The 14,469-nt window shown below is 44.4% G+C and overlaps 1 protein-coding gene across 1 annotated transcript; it reads right to left on the bottom strand.

Annotated features, from left to right (window-relative positions):
* Window positions 1-10,517: 10,517 nt before the first annotated feature.
* GDF9 (growth differentiation factor 9) lies at window positions 10,518-13,472 on the bottom strand. Its single transcript, XM_029941557.1, has 2 exons — window positions 13,076-13,472; window positions 10,518-11,876 (listed from the first exon to the last, which is right to left on the bottom strand). The coding sequence occupies exons 1-2, from the start codon at window positions 13,470-13,472 to the stop codon at window positions 10,912-10,914; spliced, it is 1,362 nt and encodes a 453-aa protein (XP_029797417.1). The 3' UTR covers window positions 10,518-10,911.
* Window positions 13,473-14,469: the final 997 nt, after the last annotated feature.

Genomic DNA, 14,469 nt, shown 5'->3' on the forward strand with positions numbered 1-14,469 from the left:
CTTCCTGGTCTGCCTTTGTTCACATGTCACCCACATAACCTTGGACAAGAAAGGCTAATGAGATAGATGGATGGAGAAACCTCTCTTCTCCTTTTCCTAGAGTGGACCTGGGACAGAGAAGTGGCAGGCAAGTGAGATTTTTCTATTTTGTTCTTCTGGTCTCCTGGGACCCAGATGAAAAACGTCAGCTAAGCTTCATTCTGGTTCTCAAGAATATAAACCCAGACCCTGAACAAGACTCCCAAGAGCCTTGCCCAGAAAGGGAAACTGCTGGTTCAAGCCTAAGAAAGGCCAACCTGCCTGTTCTGTGCTGGGGCATTAACAAGGCTTGAGAGAGTCACCAAAGGGCTGTCTCTTGGGGCGCCTGGCTGGCTCAGTGGGTTGAGCATCCGGTTTCGGCTCAGGTCATGATCTCGCGTTTGTGGGTTTGAGCCCCATGTCAGGCTTTGTGCTGACAACTAGCTCAGAGCCTGGAGCCTGTCTTCAGAGTCTGTGTCTTCCTCTCTCTCTGCCCCTCCCCTGCTCACGCTGTCTCTCTCTCTCTCAAAAAAATAAGTAAAACATTAAAAAATTTAAAGAAAAAGGGGCTGTCTCCTAAAAGTACCCTCTGTTTCAGTTAAATCTCTGAGGGCTCTGCATGCCAAGAAGTCACCTGGTCAGCTTTTTAAAGAGGAGAGCAATCCAGTTCTAGAGCTCTGGGCCTGGAGCTGTACCCAAAAGCCATGTGCTGGACTTGGGGCAGGATTGGGCCACAGCATATGGGGTATATTGGGTCTGGAAGCAGATAAATCAGGTACTTAACATTTAGGTATGAAATGTTGATTTTTTTTTTTAATCCTTATTTATTTAGAAAGAGTCTGAGTGGAGGAGGGGCAGAGAGAGAAGGAGAGTGAGAATCTCAAACAGGCTCTGCACTATCAGCATAGATCCCAATGCTGGGCTCAAACTCACAAACCGTGAGATCATGACCTGAGCCAAAACCAAGTCAGATGCTTGGCATCTGAGCCACCCAGGCATCCCAGAATATTGCTGATTTCAACTGATGCATCTGATCGGTAACTCACACAAAGGAGACTTTGTTCTAAAACCCACAGGTGCATGTGTTCAGTTTCATCTTTGTCCATGTGTTTTTAGGACCCTATCAGGGGTGAATGTGACAACACACAGCGTCTAGTTGGCTGCTCTTTATATTTCAAGGAAAGCATCAAGTTAGGAAAAAAAAAAGAGAGAGAAAAAAGTAAAGAAAAACCAAGGTATAAAGTTACTTTTGACTATCCTAGCAAATCAGGCAACACAATGAAGAGGGATTATATCTATGTATTGGGTGACACCACAGGAATTCTGGGGTTAAATAGCAACTAACGGCAATTGCCTGGCTCATAGACAGGCTTATTGGCCACCCTGTGATTCTCACCATAGAACAGAGAGGTGTTCTCCAATTCTGTGTCCCCGGTACAGGGAAACCAGCATAGTGCGAAGAAGAGGGTGAGCTCACAACCTGGCAGACGAAATGTGAACACTAGTAGCTCTAGGACCCTGGAGAAACCCTAACATTCCTGGACCTCCATTTCCTCATCTGTAATGTGACTACACATTTGCCAGGTAAAGATTAAATGAAATTTCATCACATATATTCAGTGGCAGGCTTGTAGTTGGCCATCAACAAAAGGTATCAGTTATAGGGGCACCTGGGTGGCTCAGTCAGTTGAGCGTCCGGCTTCAGCTCAGGTCATGATCTCACAGTTTGCGGGTTCAAGCCCCATGTCGTGCTTTGTGCTGACAGCTAGCTCAGAGCCTGGAGCCTGTCTTCAGATTCTGTGTGTGTCTCTCTCTCTCTCTCTCTCTCAAAAATAATAAAACATTTAAAAAGTTTTAAAGGTATCAGTTATATTATTATTTCTCACTTAAGCCTCCCCTGTGGGGAGTACAATCTCCACTAAATCCCAGCCTCAATTTCCTCTCAAAGCATTGGTTTCTATCCCAGAGGTTTCCCAAAGTTGTTGGGCATGCTGTTAGTCGCTTACTACTAAATTTTACTTACTAGAGGTGCCTGGGTAGCTCAGTCAGTTAAGTGTCCAACTTCAGCTCAGGACATGATCTTGCAGTTCATGAGTTCAGGCACTGTGTCGGGCTCTGTGCTGACAGCTTGAAGCCTGGAACCTACTTCAGATTCTGTGTCTCTCTCTCTCTCTCTCTCTCTCTCTCTCTCTCTCTCTCTCTCTCTCTCTGCCTTCCCCAGCTCATGCTCTGTTTCTGGCTCAATAATAAACATAAAATTAAAAATTAAAAAAATTTGCTTACAACTCCCCCATACAGGGCTGCAGGGGACACCCAAACACTTTCTTCTTGGGGAGAATCTCATGTTGTGTGGGAGAACAGGGTCCCTCCTCCCACTTCGAAAGCCATCCAATCACAATATAGGCCTGAGACCCGGGCTTGACCAATGTGATACCCCTGCCAGGACTGGGACTCTCCTCTGAGTGACACAGAGACCCAAGGATAGATGAGAAACTACCACAAGTCTGGAGGTGCAGTGACAGTGCACGTTAGGGCCACCTGGTTCCTGCTCTTGCTGCCCAGTCTCCTTTGGGTCCCATTTTTGTGGCCAGGTGTTCCTCCTTTCTAATCAAGTTGGTGAACAACCACAATTCTTTCCAATACGTTCCTTTTTCTTTTTTCTTTTTTCTTTTTTTTTTTTTTGAGTGAGTCCGGCACAATGGTTGCTACTGCCTGAAATGAAGTTTCTGATAGAGAGCCAAGACCCCTTTGAACACAGGGACATCAGTGTTAGGTCAGGAGAAAATCTAGCCAGATTTGAGTACTGCAAACCACTCTTTCCCTGGAAGAAGTAGCCACCAGGCAAGAGGGCACGAGAGGTCTCTTGCAGCTGCCCTGGGGGCTAAGGGGGTGCAACCCCAGCCCTTTGATGTGCCTGGTGACCCTTGAACAAGTCTTACACGGTCTCAAAACTAACAGCTCAGGAAACAGGATAAAGCAGTGCAGGAGGAACACAAGTCAGCCAAGTTCCTGGTTCAAAGTCACAAATATTTGCTACAAAAATGAAAACAAGATTTCCCTGAGCAAACATAAAATCAAAGAGAACAAAATTCAATCGGTGCTTTTTCCTATTCCTGCACTAAAGAGGGTTGACCTGGCTTCTACCTGTTTCTTCACACCAGCATGGACCGAAGGCCGAAGCCGGTGCCAGCCCAAGGTGGGCCTGCCTTGAGACCCAGCAACTTAGGCTTCCATCCCATAGCTACCTTCTACAGAGGGATGGGTGCACGCTGAGGGTTCCTCTTTTGGTCCCTTTAGTAAGGACCCAGTATGATGCTGAGTTACACGACCCCCCAACCAAGCATCACCTCCTCAGTGGAGCTTCTCTGAGGTCTCTCAGCACAGTTCATGATTCCCTGCTGACATAACGCTGCACTGTAGAACAGATGGTCATTTCTTTGTCTGCGCACTAGAAAGATTGAGAGCTCTTGGGGGAAAAAAAAAAAAGGATGCTTGGCCACACCAGGTTGAGAATCTCACTGTTTGCTGCATGAACACCTCGGGGAGACCGGATCGCAGGTGAACAGCTGTGTCATTTCTCCGTCCTATGAGGGCACAGCTGGTAGCAACCTCCCAAGGATGGCCTCGGTCTCCAGGATCCAGTAATGAGCCTGTGTATGTATGTATGTATGTATGTATGTATGTATGTGTGTGTGTGTGTGTGTGCGCGCGCGCCCGCACTTCAGGGCAGGAGTGAGAGTGTCCTATAAGCAGCATTCTAGGGACCAAGTGGCCATCTTATGGAAGTGATTGTGTAAAAGCAATCGTTCATTCAGCAAGCAGTTACTGTGTGTTCATGGACCACTTGGTCCAGAACTTAAAGTTGGAGGCAGATGACACGTACCCTGGGAGCCAAGAGCCAGCAAGAAGTCAGAAGCATTCTTCCTTGCACTCAGAGTTTTTCCTGATAACACCTACCTGCTCGGGCACCCACTGTCCTTAGAGGGACTGGTGACTATGACCATGGGCAAACTGGTTGGAATACTTTTTGTTTCTCTTGCTCTTTTCAGTAGTTCTAACAACAAATTGTTGAGACCTGAAGGAAAAGAGCAGTCTGGGATCTAATGTTTTTAAAGCCCATTCCCCCAGGGAGGACTGGACGCCTAGCCAATGCCCTTGGGCTGGCCAACAACGTCTTGCATCATCTGTCTGGTTCTTCAGCCTCTTCTCCTCCCCGGGGGAGTGAGCTTTAAGGGAACATTAGACCCTTGACTGGTCAGTTCCTGCAGGTCTTTACAATTTGTTTCACTTTTTCCTTTTGGTAGTTTTAACAAAAATATGTGATTTACCATAAAAAGAGCTACTTTCCTTTCAGAGTAGACTGTTTCAGGCACTTGCTTGGACATAGCAAAAAAAGGTCTAGGGGGATGCTGCTAAGGATGCAATCAATGATTTCCAAGAGAGTTCATGTGGGTTTCTAAATCCTCTGCATTGATTCTTAGGATTAAATTAATCACTTTTATTAATGACAGCAGTTGGTGCTTATCTCATAGATCGTCTGCAAACAATGGTTGTTTTCAAAAACATAACACATGCCTGCGAAGAATTAAAAATAAAGCCAAATTGCAACCATCTGGTCTTTCTGGAGCTGTGAGTGCTTTATCCAAATTAGATTTACCTTAACATGTTTAAAAGGCTTACAAATCAACAACAAGACGACAAATGATCCAGCCTTTTTTTTTTTTTTTGATGGGCAAAGGGTTTGCATAGACCTTTCTCCCAAGAATAAATATAAGTGGCCAATAAGGACACGAAAAGATGTTCAGTATCAAACGCCAATCAAAATCACAAAAAGGGTAGAATCAAAAAGGCGTTCATTAAATGTCAAGGATGTAGAAAAATTGAAATCTTCACGCACTGCTGGTAGGAATGTAAAATGGTATATAGCTGCTTTTCAAACAGTGTCCGTTTATCAAACAAGTAAACAATTACCCTATGACTCAGCAATTCTACTCTGAGGTATGTAACCATATGTAGAGAATTAAAATGCTATTCGTACAAAAACTTTTATGTTGGGGCACCTGAGTGGCTCGGTCAGTTAAACATCCAACTTAGGCTCAGGTCACGATCTCACAACTCCTAAGTTCAAGCCCCATGTCAAGCTCTGTGTTGACAGCTCAAAACCTGAAGCCTGCTTTGGATTCTGGGTCTCCTTTTCTCTCAGCCCCTCCCTTGCTCATGCTCTCAAGAAAATTAAGATTACCTCATGGAATGCAATAAATTTTAGGTCATTTCACCACAGGGACCTAAGTTTGTTCTCTTTTTAGAAGGTTGCTATCCTCCAATCTCAGAGATATTTGCCAAAAGCAAGAAGCCATGGGAAAAATATGCTAAGTTTGGGGCATCTGGGTGGCTTAGTTAGCTAAGCATCGGACTCTTGGTTTCAGCTTAGGTTATGGTTTGGGAGTTTGAGTCCCACACGGGGCTGCGCACAAACAATGCAGAGCCTGCTGGGGACTCTCTCCCTCCCACCCCTAATCCCTGCCCCTCCACTGCTGTGCTCTCTCTTGAAATAAAATATTTATATATATGCTAAGTTTTTCACTTCTGTGCATCCCCATCTCCACTGCCATAATCCAGGTCAGCGTCATCTCTCCCTTAGGCCGTGACAATAGCCACCTAAAACCCAAAGATCTCCTTCCTTCAGACTAGTTTCTGCCTAACAACCCTACATACAACATTTAGAGTGTTGTTTTTAAGAAAAAAAAAAAAAAGGAATCCAGGGCATTGGGTGGCATAGTCAGTTGAGCATCCGACTTCAGCTCAGGTCATGATTTCATGGTTAAGGAGTTCGAGCCCATCATGGGGCTCTGTGCTATGGGTTTTAGAACCTGTTTCAGCCCCTCTGGAGTCTGGAGAGTCCCCAAGTCTCCTTCTCTCTTTACCCCTCCCCTACTCACTCTCCCGGTCTCAAAAATAAACATGCAAACAATTTTTTTAAGGTATTATTTTTAAAAAAATGGATTCCAACCATTTCTGGTTTCCGATTTAACATTCTCTGTGCCCTCCTACTCAGTCCCATTGTGCTGCCAACAAGGCCTTGAATCTGCCATCTCCTCTCCTCTTGCTCTGCTTTGGTATTCCACCCATCCCTTTTACTTTCCCACTTGCTGTTCTTAAAACATCATTTTGCCCTGCCTGGAGGTTCTGCCTATCTTTCCCCACGTAATATAAGCTCCGTGAGAACACAGGTCTTATTTACCACTGTTACAACTAGATAGTTCAGGTGGTTTAAGCATCCAAATTCAGCTCGGGTCAGCATCTCAGGGTCTGAGTTCAAACCCCACATTGGGCTCTGTGCTGACAGCTCAGAGCCTGGAGCCTACTTTGAATTCTCTCTCTATGCCCCTCCCTCCCTTGCACTGTCTCTGTCAAAAATGAGTACTAAAAAAAAAAAAAATTAATAAATCAAGACACCAGCATCTAGAATCTCATCTGTTCCATCCAAAAAAAAAATACCCTAGTTGTGATAATACGCTACAGTTTTCTAAGATAAGATCACTGAAATAAAAGATTTATGTGATCTCTCTGGTATTTTATAATTGCTTGTTAATCTATAAATACCTTAAAATAAAAAAGATCATTGAAAAAGACTCTAATCTCAAGCGCTAGTATTCATTCCGCTTGCTCAGGCAGCCCCGCCCCAGGATGTATTCCTCCAAAGAATGTTCTGTGGTGACTGACAAATGCTCACTGGTGGAATTTAGGGTCATCGAGGAAGTGTCCATTTCCGGTACGTGATAACATTTTTCCTGCCGATGAGAACATGAGCCTCTGTTCTTAACTACACACCGCACCTGGCCCGTAGTCAGTGTTCAATAAATATTTATTCAATGAGCTATTTCCGAGAAAGCCAAATTGACCCAGGCACAGGCCGTGAACTCCTAACCCTGCCAGTCATCGCATTCCAACATAGAAAGACACCAGCACCAAAGACGGTCTATAATGGACGCTCAATTGTACACACAGCTCTTAAGCAAGAAAATGCCCAAAACCCACATATATTTAGTTACCTAATTCTTCCACACAAATTGTATCACACACTGAAGTAAGACCAAGAAATACTGTCAAGCCATCTAAAAAATCCTATTTTTTAAGTGATCACTGCAACAGCCCCAGTCTAACCCATCAAGGACCTTTCCTAACATTAACTAGTCCATTTGTCATTTGGGAAGGACAAGTGCACCACGAAATAATTAAACACACACAGAAGACCTACTTTACTTGTCAATTCTGGTCAGTGATGAGGTGTCTTCATCTCCTGGTTGTGTTAATTTTTGCCTTCTATTTAGAGAATAGTTAATGGACAAAATTCCAAACTTTTCTATCAATCCATTCTGCCAATATATATATATATATATTTAGATGTTTGGGGGACTAACATCCTTTTAAAAAGTATCTTAAGGGTTTGGGGACACTTGGGTGGCTCAGTCAGTTCAGTCTAGGACTTTGGCTCAGGTCATGATCTCACAGTTCATGAGCTCGAGCCCCACATCGGACTCAGTGCTGGCAGCTCAAAGCCTGGAGCCTGCTTTGGATTCTGTGCGTCTGTTTCTCTTGGCCCCTCCCCTACTAGACTCTGTCTCTGTCTCTCCCTTGCTCTCAATAACAAAAAAAAAAACAAAAAAAACCTTTTTAAATGTTTATTCATTTTTGAGAGAGAGAGAGAGAGAGCGCGAGCACATGAATGGGGGAAGGGCAGAGAGAGAGGGAGACACAGAATCTGCAGCAGGCTGCAGGCTCAGAGCCGTCTGCACAGAGCCCGACATGGGGTTCAGACTCACTGGCCACAAGATCACAACCTGAGCAGAAGTTGAATGCTTGACTGACTGAGCCACCCAAGTGCCTCAACATTAAAAAGTATTTTTAAGTTAGAGTTTTAATTTCACTTTACTCATTTTTTAACTTACAATCCCAAAATAACCAATTAAAATGTGTCACTTAAATTTTTGATATTAATCAAGTTCTGAGCATTTTTCTTTCATCACTTACATCACCACACCTACTTTCTCCCCTACCCCATGACAGAGCAGATTTTTGCCCACACTGTCCAAACTGAGTTCTAAACCAAGTCCAGGGGCTGCTGCCCCTGAAAATGGTTAGTGAAAGGCCAAGTATTCAGTTTAACACAGGAGATGATTTAAACCGATGAAGAGCAGGAAACAGAGCTGAAGGGAAAACCGGCCCCTGACATGCTCCATTGTTCCTGGGCATTCTAGAGCGCCCGTCACATTAGGTGACCTCGTATCTCATCTGGACTAAATACCAAAGCTGAATGCATCCATTTAAGGCAGATGTAGCCCCATCCTTGAATTTCTAGATTTCAATCACCGTTGTCCTTCCTCATTTATTTTCTCTAGTGGCAGCTTTTATAGAAGTAACCAAAGAAAAACAGGTTTCATATGGAAGCGGCAGTTGGAAGACCAATATATCCTTCTCCATTGTGTAGAAGAGAATCTTTGAAGTTTAAATTTAGCAGATATATCGTCCCTTTTATTAACATTGTTCTATGAATGAAGAAACTAGATTTAAAATAAAGCCTGAAAAGAAAGTTCTTCAAGCTATCCTTACTCAACCGTAGCCTCAAAATACTACCCACAACTCACTTGTTCTTTTACTTTAAAGTAAGCTCTATGTTCAAGGTGGGGCTTGAACCCACGACCCGAGAGCAAGGGTCGCACGCTCCGGTTTTCAGCTCCACCAAATGAACCAGCCAGGTGCCTAACTAAGCCAACCTGAGAACTCACCTCCAAAGATGAGCTATTTGCCTGCTCCTAATTTTGACATTGACCTTTATACTTCACTTACATCAGAACTACCTCTTTTCTAAACATTCAGGTTGCAGACCACATATATACTCAATCTTAGAACTAGGAAAAAAAAATTCAGTCTCTAGGAATACTTGAACTTGATACATATTTAATACAGTCCATATGAAAACAGCAGTGTTTTAGGGAGACTTAACTTCTGGTAAATTAAGTCACACATCACCTCTATTACTCAGGCCTTTACCGGGGCCGTTATTTTTTTACTCCCAACAATGACAGAAGATGGTACAAAACCCTTGAAACACCATCTATCTCTTAGAGTGGCACCCAACTGACTGGTCCACCCAGGTGCCCCCAGTCTGCTTACAGTTTTGGATTTAAAAAAAATTTTTTTAATGTTTTTCAGAGGAAGAAATCTTCAGCAAATGAAGAGCATTTATGTCCCTATGTGCAGGCTTGCAATGTGTATGCAGGATAGCACACGAGGAATCCATGGAAAATGAATATAACCATTCTATTCCCAATCACATCAAGAAGAATGCTTAGAATCTAACCATAGGGGTTCCTGGGTGGCTGAGTGGGTTAAGTGACTGACTTTGGCTGAGGTCATTATTTCATTCTGCTACCAGTGCAGAGCCTGCTTCAGATCCTCTGCCACCCCATCCCACCCCACCCCTCTCTCTCTCTCTCTCTCTCTCTCTCTCTCTCTCTCTGCCCCTCTCCCATGCTCCCTTGCTCTCCAAGTAAATGAAACAAAAAAGAATTTAACCATAACAATATCAAAACTTTCACTCTCTAAGTACAGAAAGACTCAGATCAAAGCCAACACTTCTCATGCTCATGGATTACAAGACTTAGCATTAATTACTAAGACATCAATACTCCTCAAACTGATTGAGATCCCACACAACCCCCCACCAAAATCTCGGCTGGCTTCCGTAGACGGCCACCACTCAGAGAAGACAACCTTTAAGAATGAGAATACATCTTGCATTTAGGAGTTACTTTGGTCTGTCGATTAGGGGGTTAGAAATGCTGAAACAGACACACTCCATTGGCCCTATCTGGATCTCCAGGGCTCCCTCAAGGTAGATTTAGTGAAAACCCACATGTAAGCCCTCCTATCCAAACAAGGCCTGCTCTGTAATGTAACCTCATCACTGCCAGGTTAGTTTCGTGGCAGAAGTCCCAAATCCACCTGGAAAAAAATTCGTGGGGACGGAGTGATGAGAGCGGAGGGCAATCTGCAAAAACCAAGCATAAAGCAAAAACAAACGGACAAACCACTCCTTGACTTTCTTCCATAGGTCAGAGATTTTAAATATAACAAGGAAAAACTAGTTTAAAATCTTTACATTTTCTTATAAAAATCTGCAAGAAAATTTCCTTTAAATGGGACAAATGTTATATTGTTTGATGTGAATCACCCTATTTATACATGCCAACAAATGAGCTGAATTAGCAAACTGGGCACCTCTCACGCTAATCCACCAGCCTTGGGTTACGTGCTTACTCTCGAATCCCAGTAAATGTCACTGCACCTGGTTTTAGGCAGATAAACTAGCCTCTTTTACTCTGAAAAAGATAAAAAGTTAAGATTAGCTTGTGGATATACTTCTCCCACCCCAATAGCCATTTAAAAGCAATCCATAAAACAAAACAAAACCACCAAGCACACACACTCACAGAAAATGTCTGCCATTGAGGATTTATTCTTCCATTAAATACAACTACTGTGCTCTCAACTGTCTCCTTAGAGCTGCGGTTCCATCCAAGGTTTATGATTTTTTTCTTTTATCAAAAACAAGATTCCAATCTAATGAAAAAAAAAATCATTCAGGGGAAAGAAATTTAGAGTCCTCCAAAATAATGACATTTTATTTACACCTGGAAAGTTAAGAGGCAGATGTTACCCCTTTCCACGGATAGATGCCACAGCGTGTGTTAATTTACAAAAGCTCCCCCTTACACACCACATTTTGCATTATCAAGATTTGACACACAGAACTTTCTCCTGAAGGCACAGATAGGTGCATGGCATTTCCTTTGCCGAAAAGGCTCAGGTTTTAGTCTGCAGAGCCCTGTGTCAACGACAGGTGCACTTAGTGGCTATCATATCCTCATATTCTTTGTAAGCGATCGAGCCGTCCGGCTCAATGGCCAGAACACTGAGAGGGCTGTACTTGGCAGGCACACAGGAGGGTCTTGGCACTGAGGAGTCGAGCTTCTCGTGGATGATATTCTGCACCATGGTGTGAACTGGCGAGCCATACCGATGTCCACCTGCCCTTGGACAGTCCCCTTTACAGTACCGAGGGTTGTATCTGTGCGGGGCCACGATCCAGTTGTCCCACTTCAGCTGACTAAAGCTAAGTCTAAAGTCATGGAGCTCACACTCGTTTTGGGGAAAAAGAAACTGTTTGAAGTATTCGCTCAGATTCAAAGAAGCTGGAACCAGAGGCTTGTGCAATTCCAAGCCGATAGTTTCCTGACCTCTCCGACGACGGGAAGGTCGCACGCCCTCAGCCGACTTCTCTCCCTGCGGACAGGCAGACAGCCCTCTCTTGTGGCCAGCACTCTGGGAAGGCCTCCTTTTATAGTGAGGCGAATACCACCTGTGATGAGCCTGGGCACTCGTGTCGTTCAGATATAGAAGCAGTGAGGGGGGCACCAGAAGAGTCACGTTAAGTGGCCTGTCCCGTGCTGAAGGGGGCTGCAGCTGGTCTTTCACGCACGTCAAATTCACCAACATATGAATGCTCCTCTTGTCGGAGGCCACTAGAGGCTGAAAAGGAGCAGTCACATCTACCTCAATCCACTTCTGTTTCTTTGTAATTTCAAACTGTGAGTTAAACGTAAGGGAGGACTGAGCTCGGTGGGGGTTCCTGCTAGAAAACGCGGGCTCTTTCATCACCAGGTTGCACATGCATTTAACAGCAGAGTGAAAAGAGATGGAGTTGCTGAAGGTAAATAGCAAGACTGACTTGAGTAAGCGTTCCAGGGCAGTAACACGATCCAGGTGAAACAGCAGGTCCACGGAGGCGATGGTTCCTGCAAAGGAAAACAACCCAGGAGTAGTGCTTGAATACAAAAACCCAACAGCAAGTCAAATCACAGCATTAGTCCTTCATCTTGCGCTTTCTCCCTTCCCTTCCCCTCTTCATCCAGCTTCGAGAAGTGAGGGAGGGGGGTTACAGTGAAAATGCGGAGGAGCGCTTCCCCCAACTGCCAGCAAATACAATCAGCAATTCTATCACCAGAAACTCGGAACAGCTTTGGTGGTGAATAAGAACCACCATCACTCCATTTCACAATCTAAAATTTCCCAGTCTCACTCATTTATTTCTAACATACAGAAGCTAATAAATAAGGTTTTTCCTCTTGCAGAGTGTCTAGAGAGAACACAGTCATAAAAACACCAAGCTTGTGAAAAAGACTTTCTAAGCCCCAAGAACAGGACCAATAAAGAAAAGTTAATTACTTACTTTGGAACACTTGAAATTGAAAACCGAGGCTCTGAAAGCACTACAATAAACCATCAAGGAAGAAGGAAAGATTTTAAATGGCCCTCCCTGACTAGTTGGGTTAGGACAGTTTTGGTCCTGAGGTAGGGAATACAGGTTTTTGTTGTTTGAAAGCACTGCTCCTCTCCCTCCCTCTCCCTCCCTCTCCCTCCCTCTCTCTCTCTCTCTCTCACACACACACACACACACACACACACACACACACGATACCAAGATGCTGAGACAGATTGTTGAGTAACATTTGGTTCTTGCAAGGACCTACTGTTCCACGGGGGGACTTAGGGTTTCCTCTCACAGACAGCAACAGACAAGGGGAAAACATGCGAATTAACATAATACACCAATAGCTAGGGTATGGTTTAGGCACATTTCCAAGTCGGCACTGGTAGAATGGTAAGAACAAAAAATAGAGGTCAAGATACTTGGTTTCCAGTCTCGGTTTGTGACCTTGGACAAGATGGTGATCTCCAGCAAAACATCCCTCAGTCTTTAGAACTATTAAGCCTCTTCTAGCTCGAAAGATCTATCCTATGAGACACCCCTCCCTTAATCCATGAGGGTATTAGAAACCATAAGATCAAGTACCAGATTTGCTTGAATTTGGGTATTGAATATCACGCAAAGTAAACTGCGATTCAAGGAACAAGGCCATCTCCTTCCTTTAACTGAAAGGCAGACTAATTCATCATCTTCCCGCCACCCATTAACCAAGCCACTCCTACACACCTGTCACCTGGTCCCCAGGAGCCCGCTTGTGCTGGGCACAGGATGTGAAGAGCCGAACAGTGTTGTAGAGAGGATTTCTGTTGGATTTAGGGATCCCCTCCTTGGTAGCATAGGACTTATAGAGTCTCTTCATGTAACGCAAAGCTCTGGAGTCTGGCTGCAGCCTAGGGGCGCCCCCTTGCCCATCATACAGAACCTTGAAGAGAGGGGGAAGGGAGCCCGGTCTGTCTTTTTTATCTAGAGGCTTCACCAAGGACCAAGGCACTGCCTCAGATTCCCATTCCGTACCAGCTGCAATCTCAACTTCTCCTCTAGAAGCCTGAGAACAAAGGCTAATAGGAAAACACAGCCAGGAAAAGCAGAAAAACCAAACGAAGAAGTTGCTGAGAAGCGCCATGGCCTGGAAGAACTAGCAAGGGATACATTGCCCCATACCAGTCTTCTCCCTAAAAGCCAGGAAGTGCCTCGGTTGGTCTCTTAAATAAATTTTAGGTGTGTGGGTGGGCTAGATCGCTTCTGCAATCAGTCTTCAAGGATGCCTACCTGAAGATAATTCTTATCAGCTGTGTACCCAACAGCTGATAACATCCTATTTATCCAATTTGTCCTCATTAGATATGGATGTATCTGGTTTTTTATCTTTCCTCTCCCCTTTTTTTCTGGCGTTTATTTAACATCTCTTAAGTTATCATTGAAAACAAACTGAGGGCTGAAGTGGGAGGGGGAGAGGGGGAATGGGTGGTGGTCATGGAGGAGGGCACTTGTGGGGAAGAGCACTGGGTTTTATATGGAAACCAACCTGACAATAAACTATATGAAGAAAAGTTATCATTGCGTCAGTGGACTACTTATGCAAGCTGAAAGGTAAAGAGAAATTGAAAAGAGGGGATCTGGGTGGCTCAGTCGGTTAAGCATCCAGCTTCGGCTCAGGTCATGATCTCACGGTTTGTGGGTTCAAGCCCCGCGTTGGGCTCTGTGCTGACAGCTAGCTCAGAGCCTGGAGCCTGCTTCAGATTCTGTATCTCCCTCTCTCTCTCTGACCCTCCCCTGCTTGCGCTGTCTGTCTCTCTAAATAAATAAATAAATAAATAAATAAACATTTAAAAAAATAAAAAATAAAGAGAAATTAAAAAGTGACCTTAAAACCACCCCTTTTATATTTTTTGAACTTTTTTTTATTTTTGAGAGAGAGAGAGAGAGACAAACAGACGGACAGATGGAGGGGAGAGGCAGAGAGAGAGAGGGAGACAGAAGATCCAAAGCAGGCCCTGCATTGACAGCACAGAGCAGAAGCAGGGATTTAACCCACAAACCAGGGGCAGAGGAGGGAGACACAGAATCTGAAGCAGGCTCCAGGCTCTGAGCTGTCAGCACAGACCCTGACGTGGGGCTGG

The sequence above is a fragment of the Suricata suricatta genome, chromosome 6 (assembly GCF_006229205.1).
Source record: "Suricata suricatta isolate VVHF042 chromosome 6, meerkat_22Aug2017_6uvM2_HiC, whole genome shotgun sequence".
In the NCBI taxonomy this organism is placed as follows: Eukaryota; Metazoa; Chordata; class Mammalia; order Carnivora; family Herpestidae; genus Suricata; species Suricata suricatta.

Bases quoted from the DNA above. Each gene is read 5' to 3' on its own strand.
- GDF9 (XM_029941557.1), bottom strand. From the start codon at position 13,472: ATGGCGCTTCTCAGCAACTTCTTCGTTTGGTTTTTCTGCTTTTCCTGG. The intron at 11,877-13,075 runs GTGTGTAGGAGT...TTTCCTTTGCAG, and splicing joins TCCTGGGGACCAGGTGACAG to GAACCATCGCCTCCGTGGAC.